This window comes from Phoenix dactylifera, unplaced genomic scaffold (genome assembly GCF_009389715.1).
Source record: "Phoenix dactylifera cultivar Barhee BC4 unplaced genomic scaffold, palm_55x_up_171113_PBpolish2nd_filt_p 000945F, whole genome shotgun sequence".
Taxonomy (NCBI): domain Eukaryota; kingdom Viridiplantae; phylum Streptophyta; class Magnoliopsida; order Arecales; family Arecaceae; genus Phoenix; species Phoenix dactylifera.
Genome location: NW_024068304.1, coordinates 143,641 through 166,295, shown reverse-complemented (window position 1 = coordinate 166,295; position 22,655 = coordinate 143,641). Strand labels below are relative to the sequence as shown.

General features: G+C 35.6%; 1 protein-coding gene across 3 annotated transcripts; it reads left to right on the top strand.

Annotated features, from left to right (window-relative positions):
- The first annotated feature begins 1,273 nt into the window (after positions 1–1,273).
- LOC120103986 (E3 ubiquitin-protein ligase UPL6-like) lies at positions 1,274–20,832 on the top strand. 3 transcript variants are annotated; one of them, XM_039121015.1, is made up of 19 exons: positions 1,274–1,370; positions 1,621–1,730; positions 1,841–2,145; positions 2,341–2,437; positions 2,599–2,742; positions 4,039–4,125; positions 4,207–4,293; positions 4,508–4,648; positions 4,736–4,861; positions 6,925–7,023; positions 9,005–9,072; positions 9,932–9,998; positions 12,049–12,219; positions 12,307–12,396; positions 13,860–13,940; positions 16,334–16,407; positions 18,381–18,452; positions 18,530–18,622; positions 20,291–20,832. In XM_039121015.1, the coding sequence occupies exons 1-19, from the start codon at positions 1,289–1,291 to the stop codon at positions 20,355–20,357; spliced, it is 2,061 nt and encodes a 686-aa protein (XP_038976943.1). In that variant the 5' UTR covers positions 1,274–1,288; the 3' UTR covers positions 20,358–20,832. The 3 variants fall into 3 exon arrangements, with proteins under 3 accessions (XP_038976943.1, XP_038976942.1, XP_038976941.1); XM_039121014.1 differs by having other exon boundaries at positions 1,274–1,406; positions 4,207–4,278; XM_039121013.1 differs by having other exon boundaries at positions 1,274–1,406.
- The last annotated feature ends 1,823 nt before the right edge of the window (positions 20,833–22,655 follow it).

Below are 22,655 nucleotides of genomic sequence, written 5' to 3'. Positions count from 1 at the left end.
TGCCAGTCTTTCACTTCTACCTGTTATCTGTATCATTAGATGATAAGGCAGTCTGAATACCTTTCATGGCCTTTTGGCTAAGATCAAGATAAGGCTATCTGAAGTTACCGGAGGTGTTATTCACCTGATAAATTGGGCCATGAGTCAAGAAGAGAGAGACTGTGGGTAGTCTCATCTACATATTGTCCAAACAAGTTGATGCCCTGTGGAATGTTCTGGCTAGTATTATAAAGTTTTTGAATTAGAATGGAGGTGTGATATTGTACAAAACCCTTCTCAGTTCTGATTCTTGAGACCTGTTGAATCATGTAACATGAACCATGCTTTGGCAAGTGCTATGTTGCAGCCTGCTGTAAAACCTGGTGTTAACAGAAATCAGAAGCTTCCAAGAGTTTCTAGGAAAGAATGTGAGTACATTACTATCCATGCTGCTATTTTGAGAAAATAAAATGAAGAGATAAAGCATGGGTTCAACTGGCTCTTAGATCATAATCAATAATATGGACTCTAAATTTGAATGGGCCACCATGTAATTAATAACTCTGGGTTCAGTACTTATCACTTATCAGTATACATGTATCCATATATATTTCTACTAGCCTTAAAGGATTTTGAACGTTATATGTGATATAATTATCTGGAACTGATGATGTATGAATGGAATACTATATTTCTCTCATGTTTGAGGAAGCAAGTTGTCTCTTCAATGTATCAGGAAGTTCTGTATGTGGAAAATAAGCTATAGTAAGACAGCTATTTCCATTCATATAATTTGAATTATCATTTTTTCTTTGTTCTATTATTATTAGACATTGACATTTATGAAAGTTGTAGACCTTAAATAAAAATAGATTATGAAAAGGATCAATGAGTATCACCCCAAGTAATTTGTTTGAAACAATTAATTTGTGGTAAACATTTTAATTATTGTCCATGAATAGTGAGAATTTACCATTCATTTTAGTGGCAGCTGCATCCAATGCTATGCTTTCAATTTCTTTTACTGCGTATAAAGTTTTCTTTAATGTTTAAATGTCCATATGATACTCTGATCTATCCAGAATTTCTATATCCTCAGTGATTTTCACGTTATTTTGCTTTCAAGTCTGACTGTCTTGAGTTTTAGAACCTTGAATTTTAATATTTTTGGTTGTTACTATATTATAGTTCAGCCATTTACTTTTCCTTGATTAAATTCCTGATGCTCATTAGAATTTCTTGTAGTCTGGACACTGAAATCTTACTGTGGCAGATAACATATACTAAACTCTGTTGTTTATCATTTTCTATGAACCAGGCTGTAGACTTTGTAGCTGTTTCAACATCTTTATTAGAAGCATTACCAACAGTAAAATCATCGGCTGGAGAAAGTAAGATGGTTCTACTTTCAGCAAAATATTCGTCAGGTGCTTTTGATGTTTTGCATATGGAGTGCACATTTGTGAAGCTCCCGGTCCAATCTGGTTTTTGGAGAAACATGTTTTTGGGGCTTTTGTCTTTTAATAGTGATGATTCTTACTGCTAAAGCAACATTACCTTCATTATATTTTTGCGGACATGTTTTTGGTTTCTTATTCATGTGTTTATGCTTCTTCTAACTTTCGTTCAATGAGTGTTCAGAACCAGCTGACAATGATGTAACTGTGGATGAAGAGTTCAGAGAAACTTTAAATGCTGATTTGGGAAGGCAGATATGCACTGCAATAGATTCATGCCTTCTTCAGCATTTGGTATGCTAAATCTTTATTGATCTTTTTAACCAATCACTTGAAGGGCCCATTTCTCTATGCATATGTGGATTACTGTCTCTTTCTGGAGCTGAAATATACATTGTGAACAGGTGAATGCTTTGTTTGGAGATACATTACACACTGGTATTTCTGGTAGGGATGAGCTGTCCAACGGGGAAGTGGAAGCTATAGGTGCTGTCTGTGCATTCCTTCATGTTACATTCAGTACTCTGCCTCTTGAACTTGTGATGACTGGACTAGCTTACAGAACTGAGCTTGTTCCTGTACTTTGGAATTTTATAAAAAGATGCCATGAGAATCAAAGATGGCCAATATTTTCCAAGCAAACAGTGCATCTACCTGGGGATACTCCAGGTTGGCTGTTGCCTCTGGCTGTTTTCTGTCCTGTATACAAGTAAGGCTACCTATTTGATATTGATATTGCTAAAACTATTTGTCTCTAACTTTCTGTGTTCTTCATTTGCTTCCCCCTCCCCTTTATGGTTTTGCTATCATTTCATTAAAGTTTTAAAAACAAACCGAAAAGTTCGCCGGTTAAGAAAGCTTCAATATATCATCATAACTAGCACATTGCTCTATGATCCATTAGGCATATGCTGATGATTGTCGATAATGAGGAGTTCTATGAGCAGGAGAAACCACTCTCATTGAGCGATACTAGATGCTTAATTATAATTCTAAAGCAGGTAATTTGTAATTTAAATCTTCACAATTGATATAGCATATGATGACTGGTTCAATTCAGTGAGTCAACTGTAATTAAAAATTATGGTGCGCATCTTGTTCTTTATATAAGAGATCCATATTTAAATGAAATATATTTTTACAAGGATGATCTCTTCCACAGGCCCTATGGCAGCTTCTCTGGACAATACCTACACATGCCTCTTCTCAAAAAATTTCCAGCAGTCTGTCCTCCAGCCATAAGAAGCTTTCTGTGGAAAGTATCCAAAATAGATCCAGGGATGTAATATCCAAACTTCTGAGCCAGGTACAAGAAACTGCTGCAAATTTACTTTTTTTTTTAATTGATGCACTATGATTTACTTCCAATCATGGATGGAAGTGCTGGTGCTTAGTGTCTGGTACCAGCCATACCCTGCTATAATGGTAAAGTACCAGCACCCCTATGCCCCTCTGAATTGTACTGCATCAACACATGGTGGGACATCTCAGTTCTACTGTGTCTCAAACTCTCAGTGTATTCCTGTACTGTGCCAGTACAGGTACTTTAAACCTTGATCCAGCTGTGTCATCTTTTTTTTTTTTTTTAACATGTATTAGTTTATTTTCTCTGACATCAACCAAAGGCGACCACTTCTATATATTCTTACAATTAGAGTTAGATAATGTCTTTTGCTTTCTCTTTTATTTCTATAAAACAAATTTGGTGTAAGCTGATTTCTTCTCAAAAAAGAAAGGTGTAGCCTGGAAAATTTATAGCTTCTGCAATGGCAGCATGGAAAAGTGATGACATATTTGAACCGATATTGTTCATCATATATATATGAGCAAACACAAGTCATGAAAATGGGATGACTTGTTGGCCAGACTTGACATTGTCCAAACCTTAATTGCGGCAACAATCTGGATACCAAGCTGATGATTTGGTTGGGCCCTAGATTTTGACATGTCCATTTCTGTGTCTAGTTCTTGGTCGATTATAATTTGACCGGGCACTAGCAAAATTGATCCATATGAGAAACTTTATTTAAATCTGTAACTTGTAATAATTTATTGTAAATCAACCTTAAAAGTGTATACTTTGAAATTATGTAATTCACAAATAGTTGTAGCGTCAAATTTCTTTTCCCAGTAATTACTGTATAGTTGAAACTTTATGTTTTTGTTGCATTGATCTAAATAAGGTCGGTTATGAGCCATATCTATTGTATTTATCCTGGCATATCAGGTATATACCAATTCAATATCTGTTCTGTATGCACCCTCACCCACTTTTGAGTATGGGACTGTTGGTAGGCTTACTATTTATCTTTATCAGTGGCATGTGTTGTTACAGATTCATTCTATATCAAGCTTTGTCTTCTTAGTGTCTAATGTCATGGTTTTTATTTAACAGTATATTACGTAGGATAATCAGTACTTTCTAAGACCATTTACGTTCTGTTCTGTACTGGCTGTTCAAAGTGCTTCTCTATTTCTTTCTGGATGGAAAAAATAATTGATACTTGCCTTTATTTTCAGTCATTTTAAAAAGTATGGGTTTTACATCACTAGATAAAGATGCCTTTTCTTCCCTAAAAGAAATATGTACTTCTTTCTTCAGTTGCAAGATTGGAATAACAGAAGGCCATTTGCACCTGGTATTGATTTCCATTCTCAAGAAGCAATGAGTGAAACTTTTGTTTCTCAAGTAAATAACTTCCCTAGTTTTTTCCCCTAAAAAATTGTATGTCTATGCATGTGAATGTTTGACAGTTATTTAGTTTTGCAGGCCATACTTGGAAATACTCGAGCATCTGAAATATTGAAACAAGCTCCATTCTTGGTGCCATTTACAAGCAGGGTCAGAATATTTACTGTATGTATTTATTGCTCAGCATTTCCAAAGTTCAAATTTCATTCTCTTTAACTTACAGATCATACATTTGTTTGAGTGATTCCAAGAATATTGCACTGACGACCTCCCTAGAAAATCCAGGATATTTTGATTTCCTGGATGTATGATTCTATGTTCCTGGAGTGCATGTTGCCGCACTGTCTTTATGATTAATTTTGTCACTTTCATGCATCAGTCAATGCTAGCAGCTTCTAAGGAAAGATATGGACCTCATCGTGCATTACCGAGAAATCAATTCAAAATAAGAAGAAGCCGAATTCTTGAAGATGCTTTCAATCAGTTGAGTATGCTGTCTGAGGAAGATCTTCGAGGACCGGTACTGTTCCCCCCTTAAGCAACAATTAATTGTTTTTGTTGAATCTACTATGGATGTGATGTTTTTTCAATATTTTGATGCCTGCAGATTCGAGTAACTTTTGTCAATGAATTTGGGGTAGAGGAGGCTGGAATTGATGGGGGTGGGATTTTTAAAGATTTTATGGAGAACATTACGCAAACAGCTTTTGATGTGCAGTATGGGCTGTTTAAGGTTTGTAATTCTATGCACAGATTTGTGACACTCTTTTGGTGTATTTATTTGCAATATGGTTCATCACAAGTGTAGACTAGTGATAAAGAAGGTCTTATATCACGTAGAAGTTTCCTTCCTTTATGAACAAGAACTGATCTGATTTGTACATCTACCAAGATACACCAAGCAATTCTGTCTTATCTTCACAATTTTGTGTAGCTTTCCAAGGCTGGATGAGATCCTTGAATTTCAATAACCCATGTTCATGTCCATTTTCTTACTATAATAACTGCATTTTCTTAAAGTGAAGTAAAATGCCAAGTGGTTTTTGATAAAAATCTACTTATCTACTGATTTTGCATGAACAGGTTGGCTTTTTTATGCAATATGACACATATTTAGGGGTTTTCCCAACAATTTTGTCTTTCAATCTAAGTCAGAACCAGGCACTTGTTTAAGTAAAAGTGATATGTGACATTTAGAATATATGTATCGGATGTTTGATAAATATGTATCGGGCATTTCTTGTGCATCACCTACTTCGTTCCTAGATACAGGCAAAATCAATAATGAAGTGCTTATTTTGTACAAAATTCACAAATAAGTAGGTATCTTTTTAGAAGAAATAAGATTGTCTTCTGTCCTAGTCAAGTCCTATCATAGTTCATCTGCGATGTATTTATATTATGGAGCAATTAGAATTATTACCTAACAATTTCCTTGGATCTTTAATGGGAAAATGTTTTCAGGTGAACAAAATATACATGGTATCTGTTGCTTATATTTTTCTTTGACACCCAAAATTAGATGTTTTTTTAAATTCTTTGGTGAAAGGAAAAAGCAAGATGTACTATTGTGATATAGAGCTTGTTTAGATTTATAGACCTTTTAATTCTAGGTAGTAAAAAGTGCTAAAGAGAAGTTGGGTATAACTAAGTGCTAGATGGTTGTTAGAACCAAGGTTCGTAATCTTGGTACAGATCCTGTATTGGTACCATCTTGGTACAGTGTCGGTTCGATGTGTCCTGATATTTGAGACGTCCCTTGTACCGCATATTGCTTTGGCTCTGGTATGGTATGTCTACCATGCACTGGTATGGCGTACCATGGTTAGAACATTTTTCTTACTAAAACTGGGAATTTTTGAAACATCAAACTTCAGCAAATAATAGCAGAAGTGTATGAATTTATAAGGATAACGAGAAGTTTATAAGTAATAAACTTGAATTTAGAAAGCAAAAAACTAATCTGGTAATAACAACGAGTTATACGCACTTTCTGATCTTCAATAATTATTTAATCAGCAGAAAAAGTACAAATTAATGCTTGTCAAATTAGTGTTATGAAAACAAAACCATTGAGAGTATTAGATATTTTCTTTGAATGGTGCTTCCCTTTGTATTAAGAGTAATGCTTAGTGTAACCCAGCACGTATCCCAACTGGGTTTTTCGTGAACTGTAGGGGTAAAATGGGTATTAAGGCTCCTCCTAAACCACCTAACCATCCTGCATGAAGCACGAAATCTGGTTTGGCACTCATTCCTGCTATGCACCGGGGTACACCTTGCAGTACTCTTGTATTAATATATTTTAAATAATGTTTCGCTAAGTCATAGTGGTCTTCTATTAAATATGGTGACTTGCTTCTTTTTTCAGTTGTAAATGCATTCAGTCAGTCATTTGAACTCAAGAATGTTTCAGCTGAAACCTCTTGTTTTTACCATATAGACTTGTCTTATGGGACCATTTTTGAATATCTCCTAATGTATCTAATTTATTGCTGCATCATAATTGTGATCTACAATCACAACTTCTATACTCGTGATTGCAAGGACTTCTGAGTTCTGATCACGATGGCTAAAGAAGTTTGAGGTAGTTTTCTGTTTCGTTGAGATTGCCAATGAATTTGTTTAACAATTCATGATGTTAAATGCACTATCTTACTAAGATGATTAAACATATTAGCATGCAGATGATTTCGCATTGAGTAGATGAATATTTAACTCATTTTGTTTCTTTCCTCCTATGTTACTACCCTAACTTCTTGTTCTTAACCTCTATTCTCTTGCTGCTTTCTTTAGGAAACGGCCGATCATCTTCTGTATCCAAACCCTGGATCAGGACTGATTCATGAACAACATCTTCAATTTTTCCATTTTCTTGGAAGTCTTCTTGGAAAGGTATTCTTTTAGATATTTTGTGCCAGTTTTTGCATGTGGTAGAAATATGTATTGTGCATTTGTATGCAAACTGCTTGAGGTACAGCATGCGATCTTACATGCTTTTGACTTGTCAATGTTGGCTAGATTGTATGTTTGTCCTTAGCATTATTTTGTCAGGACATGTTTTCAGTTTTTTCTAAATTAAATAAATCCATTATCTCTTGTACAATGATTCCATTGATTTTTTAAGTAAACTGTTAGTGACACAAATGGATGTAAAATCATGTTCTGATTAGTTGATAATGCAAAAGGTTACTTGTTATGATCTTGATGTGAAGAGATGGCAGAGAATGTATGGATTGTACTATCAATGAATGGGCTCTAAAAGGAACTGGAGCTCTGTAAATTTTATTATTTAACTGGACTTGTTTAGTTGCTTCTGGATTTTTGTCTCCTATTGCAATTGGGATTTAGCTCTCAGAACTGAATAAAGACAAGTTAACAAGTCAATGCGCTCATGGAGACTCACCATAAGGAAAACATTTTTTTTTTTTTTTTAAATACATGAGATACAAATTGTCAGCATACTGTATCTTCAAGAACTTGATTCCTTTCGTCTTGCCAGTTCATCAATAATTAAAAGTTATATCTTAATGATTCTTGGCTGTCTAACTCCCAAAATTATTTTAGGTCACTTGGGTCGAGGCAAGGCACAAGCGAAGCTCACTCAAGTGCCTTGCCTGGGTCCAGGAAAAGCCCCTTAAGAGGCTTACAAATAGGTGCAAAGGCACAAGCCTCAGTGAAGTCCTAGGGTGTCAAAAAAATGCGCCTTGCTTAAATAGAGGTTATTTTATTAATTTGAACTTCAGGAACATATCTCAGCTGCTGATGAATTGATTAGGTGACTTCAATTAGGGAGAGTGGGGAACTCAAGAGGCAGCTCTAGGGTTTGGTGTGGCAACTTCTCCTCTCTCCAGATGCCAGCAGCTTCTCTCCAGCTTCAGCTCTGGCAGCATCAAGCAACTTCTTTGTTGTCCCTTTCTTCTTCTCCTCCTCCTCCTTCTCAGCAGCAGCAGTGCCTTTTATTTTCTTCTGCTCAGCAGCAGCAGCTGTTTTTGTGTGACGTCAGAGCAGGGACTTGGTTCTTCTTCATCTTCACACACACATTTAACACACCAGATATATATGTCTCTATGTATGTACTTTTTCTATGTGCCTCACTTTCAAATTGATCTGACGAAAGTTGATTAGTTTCAACCAGAACCTGAATCCTTTTTCTTCTTCTTCACACACACATATAACAAGGAAGATATATATATATATATATATATATATATATATATATATATATATATATGCATGTGTTTTTTTTATTTTTTTTTTTGGGGGGGGGGGGGGGGTGGCGGAGGGAGGGGGAGGCCTCACTTTCAAATTGATATGACCAAAGTCGATTTGTTTCAACCAGGACCTTGAACCTTGTTCTATTTGAGATGAATATAATGCATACATATATGTATTCTTTTTCTTCTCCTCCTTCTACTTCGTCTTCTTGATCATCATCATCATCACACACACACCCCTAACACACCATAATTTTTGTTTGTGTATGTGTTTTTTTATGCCTCACTTTCAAATCGATCGGACCAAAGTTGGTTTGTTCCAACTAGAATCTTGAACCTTGTTCTATTGGAGATGACTCGAATTTATAATCTAGCGAAAGTTAAGTCTCATGGCGCTAATGCTAAAGCTCCTTTTTACCATGCAAGATCCTCTATGCATCTTCCCTTTTTAACTCTTAGTGTGGGTAACTTGGGCAAAATATGTATTTGCTCTCTATTCAATGGCAAATTATGAACTGTTTCTCTTTTTAGTTCCCTCCATTCTATTATTTTTTTATGTTATCCTTTTTGTTTGCAGAAGTTGGGATGCTTGGTTCGGTTGTATTTCTAAGCTTATTAAGCTTAGAGCATACTTTGATGCTTGTTTGTTATTCTTACAGGCAATGTATGAAGGGATTCTTGTTGACATACCATTTGCAACATTCTTCTTGAGCAAATTCAAACGCAAGTAAGGTTGCACATGCTTCAAATTTACATGTATTTCTAGTCCATCTCTTGTTTTTTTCTTAAGGATTTTCTTTTTCTTAAATAAACGAAGTTCTGTATAAGGTTTAGTTTATTTATTTACTAGGATTATCCGTTTAAGGAATTTATTTGTCTATTGGTCCATGTCAAGATATATGGTTACTAAGTTTCACTAATTCTATTTTATTCATAATCAGAAGTAAAAAAAATTATGTAGCATATGTTCTAACATGGGAATCACAGTACAGTCTATCCAATGCAAGGTTTGTATCATTACATATTAACATATCTAAGGTACATGGTGTTGTAGTTTTCATTTCAAAGACCTTAAAAGATATAGCTAACCTGATCCTGCTGCATCTAGCTAAGTTATCAAATCATGGGTGCAATTGACATGGGACTGGGTTCAAGCTTAAACCAGTACATTTTGTCAGATCCTATTCCAATTTTGATAGTTTTATTAAGGTATTTTTAGAAAATAAAAAAGAATAAATTTTGAAATAAAATTTTAGACAACAATATTCAGAATGATACTGAACCTTATCTGTTGATTATTGCTTCAACGTATGGTCTCAGTGGTGTTGGTTTAGATAACAAAAAGGAAATTATAAAGTACGTGTATCCTTCTTGATTTTTTTTTATGGTACTAATTAAGAAGCATTTGACACACTCTGAAGTAATTAAATCAACTGATGGAGTCATGATATTTTTTTATGTAAATATATTGTTTGGAATATTTTATTGACAGCTGTTGCCTGCATAATAGTTTAGCTTGTCATTTTGGTTGTATGTTTGTTATTTCATAATCCCCTTTAAAACTAATATTTGCCAATTTCAATTAGGCACAACTACTTGCATGACTTGCCTTCACTTGATCAAGAATTGTATCGGCATCTTCTCTTTTTAAAGGTAAAAATTTTCTGTCTAGTGGCCTTTTACTTAATTTTTGATGGGTATATTATTTTTCATTTATATTTGAATTTAAACCACAGATCAATGTTTCAAGTTATATGCCTTCATGTTAAAGATGTCAGACTTTAATATTGACTTCATTGTTATATTGGGACTTGATTCCAATTTGATATCTTAGTGAGGATTCGCCACTTCATTCCTTTATAGAGGATGACTTTATGTGGTTGAGTTGTGCATCAAAAGGTAATTATAAGAAAAACTTGAACATATATGTATGAAGAATGTTATATTGTGATATTTCATATTTTGATCTTTAATTTTTTTATAAGATAAATCCTTTTCTCTTTGCTAAAAAAACAAAAGACGTATATATTTTATTTTATGCTTTATGATATTTTAGAACTTTTATTATTATTTTTTTTAATATTAATAACTTTTATGTGCTCCTACATCTGTACATAAATTTTTTACAAGCTTTTTAAAAAATAGATACTTAATGTTTGCTTTGTATTTATGCTGGAGTTAAGGAGTAAAATTTATTGATATATTTATATTTATATTTTAAATAATTTTGATTTTAGTGTTTTAATGAAAAAACCTGTTGGACCATTGACGTGGATCTTGATCAAATCAGTCTCTATGTAGGTTTAATAACTATGCCTTAGACCCTTAGTTACGTGCAATGGATAGTGGTTTCTATTCCTGTCCTTTATGATTTATATAACTAATGTTAGTTTTCATTATTGAATTTTACAAAAAATATGCTTTATTTGTCTGAATAACATTCAACTTATATACATATTTGGATAGGAAAATACGAATATAACTAAAATAAGCAATCTCGGTATCAGTTACCAAGTTGGTACGGTATCATACTATACCATATCGACGCATGGTACACGAAAGTGTATTAGTACCTATTCATTGTTTTTTCTGGTTATTATGTTATTTTAAGATTGTTTTGATATTATTTTCTTTTATATTGTTCTGGGAGACCATATGATTGCTTGATGGATGCAATTGTAATAAGTAAAAATAGATAATTCTCAGTTTTGGCTTGAAAATACAAATATCAGATATATTTGAATTACAAAACATATACTAACATTGAGTCCCTTATGGAGTTTCCATGCTGATAGTAGATGTTGGGATCTTTTTCATGATTGAAGCCAATACACAACATAGCATGAAATTGTTCCAAATTACAAAATTTTGGCATGATTTTTTCTTATTTGACCATATTTGGCCTATTTTAGGCATAAAAAGAATGAAAAGGAGGGGGATTATACCTCTTGGTCTGGATTGGGGCTCAAAACTGCAAAAAATCTCTTCGCCACCGATTTTCCTCACCATCCTACCCTTCCCTTCATGTTCTTAGGAGAAAAGAGAGCAGAAAGGCTAAGATGTCTTATCAATTTGTACTCATGGGAGCGCTTAGAACTAATTGGAACTAAGCAGAACTAGGTGGTTCCATTCGGTTTTAGCCGATCTGGACCGAATCTTGAACCAAAGTAGCAAATCCACCTGTTTTAGCACTGATTTAGCTTCGTACACCCTGAACTGGGCAGTTCGGGTCGATTTTGCAAAACTTCGCTATAACTAATATGGATATTAATTTTGGTATTCATTTAATATCCCCATCCATGTTCGTATTCGTTGAGAAGATATGGATATACCATAGTATCTGATCTGTTTTCCACCCTAGTTTGTTCTGCTACATGTATATCCATGTACATATGGTTGCATGCATATGCATATATATATACGTGTGTTTATATGTATATCATAGATTTGAGCATGTGATGTTATGGTGGTTGAAGGCCAACATACTTACTCTTTTATGAATTTATTATGCATGGGACGCTATCCAAGTAAGCCATTGTCATAATCTTCTCTGTGTATTCCCTGTCTGAAATCAATTACTGCTAGTGTAAAAGACATTTGTTTACATTTGAGCATGATTACTTCATGTTTCTTATGTTCGAAAGGTTTTGTTTAACTAATTATGTTTCCATTTATATTCACAAATTGTGGATTTTATGCACAGCATTATGAAGGTGATGTGTCAGAACTAGAACTATATTTTGTTATTGTAACCAATGAATATGGAGAACAAAGAGAGGAGGAGCTACTTCCTGGTGGGAAAGAGAAACGTGTTACTAATGATAATGTTATTCAGTTTATTCATCTTATTTCTAATCATCGACTGAATTATCAGGTACAATCGTCTATTGCAAGTTTCTTTTCTGCACATGTATTACAAAGGCTTATATGTTTTATTTTTTTGCTTCATTCCCATCTGCAGATTCGCCATCAAAGTTCACATTTTTTGCGGGGGTTTGAACAACTTATTCAGAAGGAGTGGATTGAAATGTTCGATGAACATGAAATTCAGGTAAAGTGGTCTGTGGACTCCGATTATTTGCAGATTTATGAGTACGTATGCTCCTTTATCTTTAACATCTGATAAGGTTCCTGGGGGGATTAAGGATTCATATTATTGATCCCGAATTGATAGGCTGAAACTTTTTTCTCTCTTGTCTGTGGGGACAATGACAAAAGTTCCAGATATAATACTGCTATTCTTTTGGTTGGTCCATATTATGGCTCCTTCTAGAGTTCACTTTGTGCATTATCTCCCTCAGACTGTCTTGTAAAAAAAAAGTTATGGTCTTTAATGTTTTTGTATAGCATCTTTTGATAGTTCCACAGATCACACAATTCCTCTGGTACTATACATGTCACAATTTTAGAAATGAGAGTTGTGTCCTATTATACCTATATATTATGTGTGTTTCTATCTGAACTATGTAATGTGTTTTTTAGTGTCATTTTAGTAGAATTCCTGAGGGGAATTAGTCTAGTAAACTCCTTAACATCGTTTGTTGTACCGCCCCGAACCGCCTGGTTTCAGGCGTATTGAGCCGTGCCGGGGATGGACTGGCACTGTTCCACCCCTCAGCTCAAGAAACTGGTGAGGGAGGGAGGGAGGGGGAGGGAGACGGAGGAAGGGTGGGAGAGAGAGGGAGGGGGAGGGAGACGGAGGAAGGGTGGGAGAGGGCTTCTGCCCTAGTTCCTCTGTTTCGGATGAAACAAGGGCCCCGAGGGGGTGGGGCTTTTTTTATTTTGCAATTTTTAAAGTAAAGTCGGCAGCTCCCTTAACCAGTTTATTTGCACTGACAAATAAGACTCATCTTAAATTGTAAGCTGGTTGCAAAACATTGTCAAAGATTGCTGATTTATAACTTGATGCATGGAGCTCTTCTTGTTGGGAAGGGCTCAGGTCTGTAGGTTTAGCATGCTCTCTAGTTCTTATCATTTAGTGGTGAAACTCTTCTTCTGAGCCATTTCTTAAGAATATCTGTCCACCATACATGTTTAGTAGGGATTTCTGAAAATGCTAAGGAATATAAAGTATATTTGTTGTCTGGCTTGTATCTTTATTTCTATTGATCAATAACTCATACATTTTGACTGTAAAGATATGGCTGGCCCATCTAACAATCTTTTCTTTAAATCAACTGGTGCATGCATGTTGCTGCTAATAATGATAGTCAGATTTCTGAGTGCACCGTATCTTCAGTTCATAGATATACTAATTTTAAAAAAATACTTTTTATCATAATTAAATCAACAACTTTGAGGATAAATTAAGCCTAAGAGTAATTATTTTTAGTGAATCACATTAGCAATGCTTAATTTTACCTAATGTATGGCTGCTGTAGGAATCAATTTACTCTTTTGCCAGCTGCATCATAGTTAATCTTGTCTGTAATATTTCTTCTGTCAACACCTTTACTGTTTATGTTATATAAGGAAATGAATTTACTGGTCTTATATTGATTTTCTTTTTAACAGCTTCTTATATCAGGCTCACTAGAAAGCATGGATATCGATGATCTGTGCTCCAATGCCCATTATAGTGGTGGCTATCATCCAGTAAGTTTTACGTCACTGAATATAATAATAACTGGTGATCTGTATTTTGGACTTGGTGATGAGAGCATGCTACTTTGGAAGGCTAAATGCCATTGTGCTTTATGTGTAATTATATTATGTTTTGCTTATGATCACTATGTCATGAGTTAGCAGATGTTATGATGACTCTACTTCAAAGGTGATGTGCCAGTTCTGACTTTTCAGCTAAATAACCTGCAACCTATGTTTCACAGATACTTCAAATTGATTGCCATGCTCATGTCTGATAGCATACTGGATATGATGCTTATTGTATATGATCCGGATATGTGCGGGTCGCTTATTTTTAACTATGTATTTTCAAATTTAAAAAAATCAGATACTTCCTAGACCTCCCCAAAGATGAGGGGAAAGGGTACCTTTTGGCATTGGTGTTTTTTATTTTTGTTTTTGTTTCCCTCCAAATTAGTAGAATACTGCATGGAGATTGATGTTCACAATAGCATTTGTGCAAAACTTTTATTTTGCCATTCCTTGCATTTATTTTCACATTTTTTGAAGGCTATAGGTCTCTGTTACCAAAAAATCTAAAGGTTTTGCAAACAGTCTGAAAATAACATAAGTGTTTCGTCATACATATCTGCTTAGTCTAGTTTTGAAACAAAAACAGGAAACAAAAGCGATAGCAAGCAGGGCTATATTTTTAAAGTTTTTGATGCTCATGTTCTCATTGTAATAACCCATTATACTTTAAAAATGCTTTTTACATAGATATTAAAGAGAAAGACATGTATTTATTTACTATCATATCCCAGCCCTTTTTATCTTTTTTTTTCAAGATTTGGCATGTTAACCTATCAGTACTGTGTCATATTCATATCATGTATCCATATCCATGCTTCATAGTCTGCATCCTAGTGTTCATTATTATGGTGGCTATTACCCAGCAGTGTGGTATTTCTCGTTTATCATTTGTTGCATAAGGCATATCCTTTGGAAGCTTGCAAAATTGTTATTACTTTCTTTTCCTATAAGAGAAGTTTGATTCAGTGTCCTATGGACACAGATGTGAGAATCAGTATCAGAGACATATCCAAGTGACCGACTTGACAAAAGGCAAAAAGAGGAGTTACTGGGACATGCTGGGGAAACAATATATTTAGTTTTTTAGGAACTTCTCGAATAATCAGATAAAAAGAGTGCAGTTGAAAAATTCTAACTAACCAATAATATTTTGGTTTTTCTATTTCAATCTTCAGAAAGCAATTGTGTTATCAATATAATATTCATAAAGATATATCATTAACAAACGGCACATGAAATTTGGAGATTACAGTATTGCAATATGGTGCAAAGTGGGGGGGGGGGGAGATTTTTCAGATCGTGTGTAATGAGACTGATGAAGCTTTGGTAGCAACGACCTGACTCGGGACAACAAAGTTGCTTTGGCTCAATTTTTGTTTAGAATTGGATTGTTACACTCTTCATAGTGAAGGGAAGGTGCTCTCAACTAAAATGTTTGGGCTTTCCTCCATTTAGAATGTAAGCATACAAGTAGTTTATGTTTCATTCAAGAGCAAAACCAATGTTATGTTTTGCCAAATTAGCCATACCACCAAACCTACATACTTTTGATCCAAACTAATTACAAGTTGTAGCTAATAATGTTATGGACCAATTTTGCTTGCTGGTTTTCATGGGATAGCTTACACTGACAAAAATGTACTTGTTGAACACAGCTTAATTTGTTCAGGACCTCGTCATTATCAGTGAGCTGACCATTCAATCCAAGTCGATACCAAATAACTTCATATCATTAATCATATGAGGCTTCTGGACCACCAAGTAGACTGCCTTATGCATTGTTGGATGCCGATAAGTTATAATCATCCTGGCCAGACATCAAAACCTTGTCTGGTTTCCTTCCTCAATACTCAACTGAACCCCCATTTCTGTCTTTCCCACTTTCCTGATCTCTACTTTTGTGCTAGAACGTTATCCTATCACCTAACTATATTTGGTAGTCAATTTGTATCAAATTATCTGGTAATGTTGATATACTTGTTTATTGAGTTTGCATGTTATCTTGGTTTATAGTCATTATGGTTTTATATGCACTCAGTCGAGCACATTGAAGTTTGCTTTCTGTTACATGCATGACTTGTAATACAATATTCTCTATTTGATGACACCTACAAACAAGTGGAGACTAGGATCTAGCATGCTAAGGGTACTGGTTATGCTTTATTTAACTAGACCAGTACAAGTACTGTTGATTTTTCTTTTCGATTGATGGGCAAGAGTGAAATATAATGTGCTTCATAAGCATTCTGTTGTATGAATGTTTTTTCTTGCTTGGTGTAGTATTTGTATGCTGTTCAATGCTATCATTTTGACAGTGTTCACCTTTGCAGGATCACCATGTAATTCAGATGTTCTGGGAAGTCCTCAAAAGCTTTTCGTTGGAGTATCAGAAGAAATTTCTTAAGTGAGCCTTTTTCCCTATTTGATGCATGCACAAAACATTATTATCAAAAAAAAGATATATGCACACAACATTTGCGCATGGACAAGCCATGCATGTGCTCCAATATGTGCATGCACACGTACTGGCCTTGTTATGAGTTTTTCTTTTTTATATAATTAGTACATTTGTTTGTTCGTCATAGTTTTCCTGCAAGGCTTCCATTTTTCCGATTGTGTCCAAGTTTTTAACAGCAAGAAGATCGGATAAACTAAAAAAGGGTTTTATGGAATTCATTCAGGATTAGTAATATGGCTTAAATGTTTGTCCTCGATTCTTCACAGTTTAATGTCACATGCGGTTTATAAAGTAACAAAAGTTCAGGATTGTACAGTTAGTATAAGCAGTAAAAAGTTCATCTTAAGACAAGTAATGCATGTATCAGTTAGTAGCAACTAAATTTCTCGGTAAGAGTTCATATGCTCATGCCTCTTGATGAATAGCTCAAAATGTGGGTAAAATGGTATTCAGATATTTCATTTAGGTAATTATGGTTAGCAGGTATCATAAGAATTAGTTGATCTGCATCATGCTTTGATAAGTTCCTTGTAGAATTTTCCGATCTACTGGGATCAACTGCTCTTTCTCAAGCATTTTTCTGTTGGAAGGAAAGTAGAAATTTAAAGAGTGCCGCTAAATATTTGATGAATATGCATTGTATTAGTCATAGTTATTAAAACCAGACTGGACTGGCCTGTTGGACCAGAAAACAGGCGAACTGGCTCCTTATTGGGTCCAGTTAGAGCAGTTCTTAAGTGTATGAGAGATCAGGAGATCAAATATCCACTTAAGCATTATTTTTTTAATTCTTTGATTTGTTAAGAGTCTGGTTTGCCCAATATTCCACATGGCCAGTTCTGGAAATGTAATTGACCTTTTGAAAACCGGATCGAACTGGATACTTTTTGTGAACACCGGTGACCTGGCCATGTGGAAAACTGGACTGGAAATGTAATTGACCTTTAGAAAACTGGGTTGAACTGGACAGTTTTTGTGAAAACTGGTGACCTGGCCATTTAGAAAAACTGTGTGAACCACTGGACTCTAAGAAATCAGAGAATTGGAAAACAAATGCTCGAGCAGAGATTCAATCTCCTAATCTCTAATACACTTGGGAACCACTCAGCCACTTAGACAGCATTTAATGCTGTAATATGGTAATTATATTATACTTATATGTGTGTGTTGTTAGATGAAGCTACTATAAATAGATTGTAATGTTTTCATAATCAAACCTTTTATATAAAAAATAAAATTAGTTTTCCTTTGGTGAAAAGTTAAAGTATACTTCATTTTATTTTCAGATATTCTCAGAATTTTGCTATTTATAATAATAAAAAATAATATATTCTGCATATTTCTACGTTATATATAATTTTTTAACATTTTTTTAGATTAGATGATTCATGATTATTTTCTATTTATTCTGCAATCAGAGAGTAGTCTAGATTGTAGATCCATGTGATCTAAAGAGTAGTATTTAAAGTAGATGATTTATTAAGTTATGCGTAATTTTCGTACGTTATATCTAACTTTTCTATATGGTAAAATCAGTCTAACCAATTGACTGGGTGATCAGACCAGTGAAATGGTGATCCTGCCCCATATCTGGGTAACTCTCCAGTCTGGGTTTAATAATATGGTATTAGTTCTTCTCTATTTTCTGATTGACCAATATGGTTTTGTTACATTTTTCAATATATGTACTGCTTCCTGCCAGTTACCTGCCTTTTAACTAGACATTCTGGAAATTATGTCCCATAAGGATACGTTACAACAGCTGTTTTTTGCTGACAATAGGCTGAACATTACATGCTATGTTTGGTTTCAAATTATCCAAGTTTATAAGTTTGTCAGCTTCAGCTTGCCTGCCATGATTGTTGGCAGATCATTTTAATCTTGATAAGCTACAACATTTTTTGTTGAAAATCTTGCAGGTTTGTGACCGGATGTTCTCGCGGACCACTTCTTGGATTTAAGCATCTTGAACCACAGTTCTGCATACAGAGGTTAGTAACTCTTTTCTTTTTTTCATGCTCATATTAATATTGACTTTTGATCGTGATTGGGCTTTTCTTAATTGTAGGGCTGCTCCTTTGAATGCTTCTGAAGAGGATCTTGACCGTTTACCGACATCAGCCACTTGCATGAATCTGCTGAAGCTCCCACCATATAAAACGTAAGTAAATTGTCTTAATTAAAAGGATAACTCTTCAGTGGTATTTAGCTTCCTACATGCCTGAGTACCTTGAAATTACTTTGTTCATCATCATCAGCTTACATAACAGTATCAGTATTGAGTAATGTTTCATATGCTAGAGATGGTACATCGTTACTAAGTACTTTTGCTAATTACAATAAAGCCACTCTTTATCCAAGTTGTTGGAATTTTCTATATGATTTATACTTCACTTAAAACTCTTTATATTCCTATTATACCCAACCTCTGTCCAAGACTCAAAATACTATTCTCATTTCAATTATCTTCTTTCTAGTTTTGCCTGATATTTTCCTTTACCTATCCAAGTTCATTGTCATTTGTTTCTTCTAAGGTGCCCAAATAAACAGTCTCAATCAAATAAGCTTACAAATTCTCAGCCATTTCGAAACTCCCTTTGCGATTGCAACGATTTTCTAATACTGTTGTTGCAAAAGACAAAACTAGAGAAAACAAATTGCAGTAATCTAGCAACTTATATTGCTCGTCTTAGAAAGGAAATAACCAAGGGATGCTGTAAAATATTTTGTAACTTGAATTTGAGTAGTAAAGAATTTTTGGGGGGAGTAAAAACAAGAGTCGTCAAGCACTTTAGTCCCTATTCAAAGGGTCTGCTGCTATATGATACTGCGCCTGAAAGGTGGGTCTTATCACTTATGCATGCGCTTTTGAGGGTGACTTCGTGCACGTTGGGAACCTAACCCTGGTGGTGGCATGAACAGTTGACCTGGGAGGGGTTACTTATCTTTTCTCAACCCTTGTTGGTTAAGAAAAACAAGCTTAACCACCAATCCTTGGTTCACATTGTACAACCCTCACCACTTGTCGCAAGGAGCAGGGGTTCAATGGTGAAGGACGTTGATCCTTGCTTGGACCCCAAGTATATAAATCACATTTCCACGAGCAGTGGCTTGGTCTGCTTGGAGGCTTGGACTCTAGCCTAGGTGTAGGTGGGGTAGGCCGACTCCATGCACATGGGGAATGTAATCATGGTGGTGGCATGAACAGTTGACCTGGGAGGGAGCACTCATGCATTCTCAACATCATTGTTGGTTAAGAAAAACAAGGTCAACTTGGTTTAGATGGTACAACCCTCGGCGCCGCACTTGCGGCGAGGGGCGGGGGTTTGATTGCGAAGGGTGTCCATCCTTGCTTTGACCCCTAAATATATAAACCATAGATTCCGTGAGCAGTAGCTTGGTCTACCTGGGATTCTTGGGCTCTGGCCTAGGTGGTGGTTGGGTATGCAAAGCATGCGGAATAGCCCCTCCCAGTTCTTTTTTTTCTTTTTTTAAAAGAAAAACAAGCTTGATCTTACATTCTTTTTTGTCATGGTGATGAATATAGTAAACCAGCCAACCAGTTTACCCGCCATGTATAGCTTGAAAGATTACTTTTTGTCCAGTTTTCATATCAAAGAGTTGCGTGCTCTGTATTCCCAAATACCCAAATACCTATGCAAAAAGCTCAGGTTTGCTAATATTTTGAGGGGATGGCTTTTTTGGTCATATGGTGTGCAAGATACGAATTAAGTATCCTGCTTACGTATTAAGTACATATCCATTCCGCTAACAATGTTTTTCTTCCTCCCTATGTCTCTTGATGGATTGGACAACGATGACTATGCAGTAAAGAACAAATGCAGACCAAATTGATGTATGCGATAAGTGCAGATGCTGGTTTTGACTTGAGTTGATGATCGCTGCTTGGATTAAAGATGCATATCTTCAGATGATTGTGGTGATGACTAGATGAGCCCGGCCCAACAGAGCCTTTTTCTTTTCCATTGGACTTTTTATGGTCAGATTAAGTGGCCAACATACGGAATTTGTGGCAGGGCTCCATCTTCAAGAGCTCAGAACATGCAGAGACAAGCAAGTAAAGTGAAGAACCTGTATATATTGAAAATATTGCTATAATTTACCATGCAGGTGTACAGATTTTTGGGTCCTATGAAATTGTAATATTTAGCAATAGAGATCGAAATATTAGATGTTTCCTTGTATCCATAAAATTGAAACAATACTTTGGTATGTAATAAGTTTGCTCATGGCACTGCGAGAGTGCGAAGGTAGACACAGACTGGTGTATGTTATCCTGATCCAACTCAAGTTTCCAAGTTCAAGGAAATAAAACAACAAAAAACAGATGGACTTCTGACTCATCCTTAAGGAATGTCGTACGTCAATATACACTTGTTCTTTTACTTTTCCTTATGGCTCATAATGTCATACTGACTGTATTGATGATGTAAGTTGGGAGGCTTGAGCTTGTGAAACAAATTGCTGGATCTATTTCTTGGCATCTTGAGACCCCAACCAGAAGCATAGATCAGTAAAACTTTGCATAAATATGTACTTTGCACACGCATACAAATGTATGATGCAAAATAGAATAAACAAACATTGGTCGCTTTGTGGAAACTTCAAAAGAGAGAAGAGAGATTATCGCCTATTGAAGAGAATTTTCCAGCGGTGGATTAAGTATAAGGCCAGCATAGGTCGAGTCTAATTCATCATCCCGGCCCATCCTCTGCACCTCCCTCCCCTCACCCAAGCCTTTCGAGGCACCTGGTCGGTCGGTGCATGGTTTTTCCTCGACTCTCTTGGTACTGTTTGGATATGTGCATACATCGTCCTTGTGCCTTATGTTATCTAGTGCATGGTGGTGCTCCGAATTTGCCATGTGGGTGTGAGTTCTGACCATAAAATGCAACTATCATGCTTTGATGGAAGAAACTTTTCAGACTATTGAGGTTGGACAAAGGTACCTTTTATCGGTCGTGAGTGATTGTCAATTCTTGTGATCCGGCTTGTGATCTTTACCTAAGATATTCAAAATAAAGTTCTGGATAGCATTGTTGGTTTTCTCAATCGCTTTCTTAGTCGGAAGAGCAGCACCTAATTTTTATCTCGATAGCTTCATCTTCTTTGGAAGCTGATAATGCTTCTGCTGCTGAATCGGGAGGGACAAAGAGGCTGACATGCTTTTCAAGTTTTGGATCGAATTAATTCATTGACACAAAATCGTTCATAGGCAAAAATTGAGTTATTTGGGTCCCAGAGGATTGGCGGGGTGAACTGCTAGTTTTTGGATACGAAATATCCATCCTAGCCACTATCGATGTATTTGTCCAATTGAAGGGGGAGGTGCCGGCCTGATATCGCCCATTTTTCGATGTTTATACAAGCTTCGAAGCCCATTCAAGCAATTGAAGCGGGCACTGCATTAAATCAGTCTATGAGACCTAGTCCTGAACTCCAGAAGCAAGAACGGACGGATGCCCGAGGAGTTTAACCGTTGACGACGGTAGCGGGAATGGAATTTAAATAGCAGCTGCTAACGGCGACCGGAAAGAGCTAACGACTCCTGGGAAGGAAAGATGGATCTGACTAGTAAAGTGCCATTTCCATTTATAACAAAAGCTATTGCCATTTAATGGTCTTTTTCCACCAGGTCGTAATACCCCGATTCCAGAAACCAGTGAAGATGAGATTTGAAACAATATTTGAACTTCTGTGACTAGTTTAACTGTTTAAGTATGATTGGAATGAGGCCAGCAGTTGGAACCTCCATGCTTGGAAGCAAACGAATAAAGAAGATAATAAGATGAATAATTAAACAAAAAAATCTGAAATCTGATAGAATCATAAGCAACATTTCCAAGGCCTAAGCTCAGTAAGAGACTGCAAGGCATGCTGAAAATTTTCCCTGCTAGCATACATCAAATGCTGATCAGAAAATACCTAATCGGTTTAAATCCTATCATCTGAAGGATCACCATCGAGAAATTTACCACCCTACATATAACAAATCACTTTATCAACAGAGACTCTGTTTTTCCACTAGTGAAAAGCATAAATGCAACATGTGATTTGGTTTGTTTCAGTTGAATGGTGCTGCTAAGGCAACTAAGCATGTTAACCGAGCACTAGATGGTGGATGGCAATATTTGGCTGACAAACGTTGACAGCAAAATTATATAACAAAACTT

What these genes read in the sequence shown, in the direction of transcription:
- LOC120103986 (XM_039121013.1), top strand. Translation starts at nt 1,289, where the DNA reads ATGAACCAGGCTGTAGACTTTGTAGCTGTTTCAACATCTTTATTAGAA. An exon ending in ATAGTGGTGGCTATCATCCA is followed by an intron (nt 13,941 to 16,333) that starts GTAAGTTTTACG and finishes TCACCTTTGCAG; the next exon opens with GATCACCATGTAATTCAGAT. An exon ending in TATCAGAAGAAATTTCTTAA is followed by an intron (nt 16,408 to 18,380) that starts GTGAGCCTTTTT and finishes AAAATCTTGCAG; the next exon opens with GTTTGTGACCGGATGTTCTC.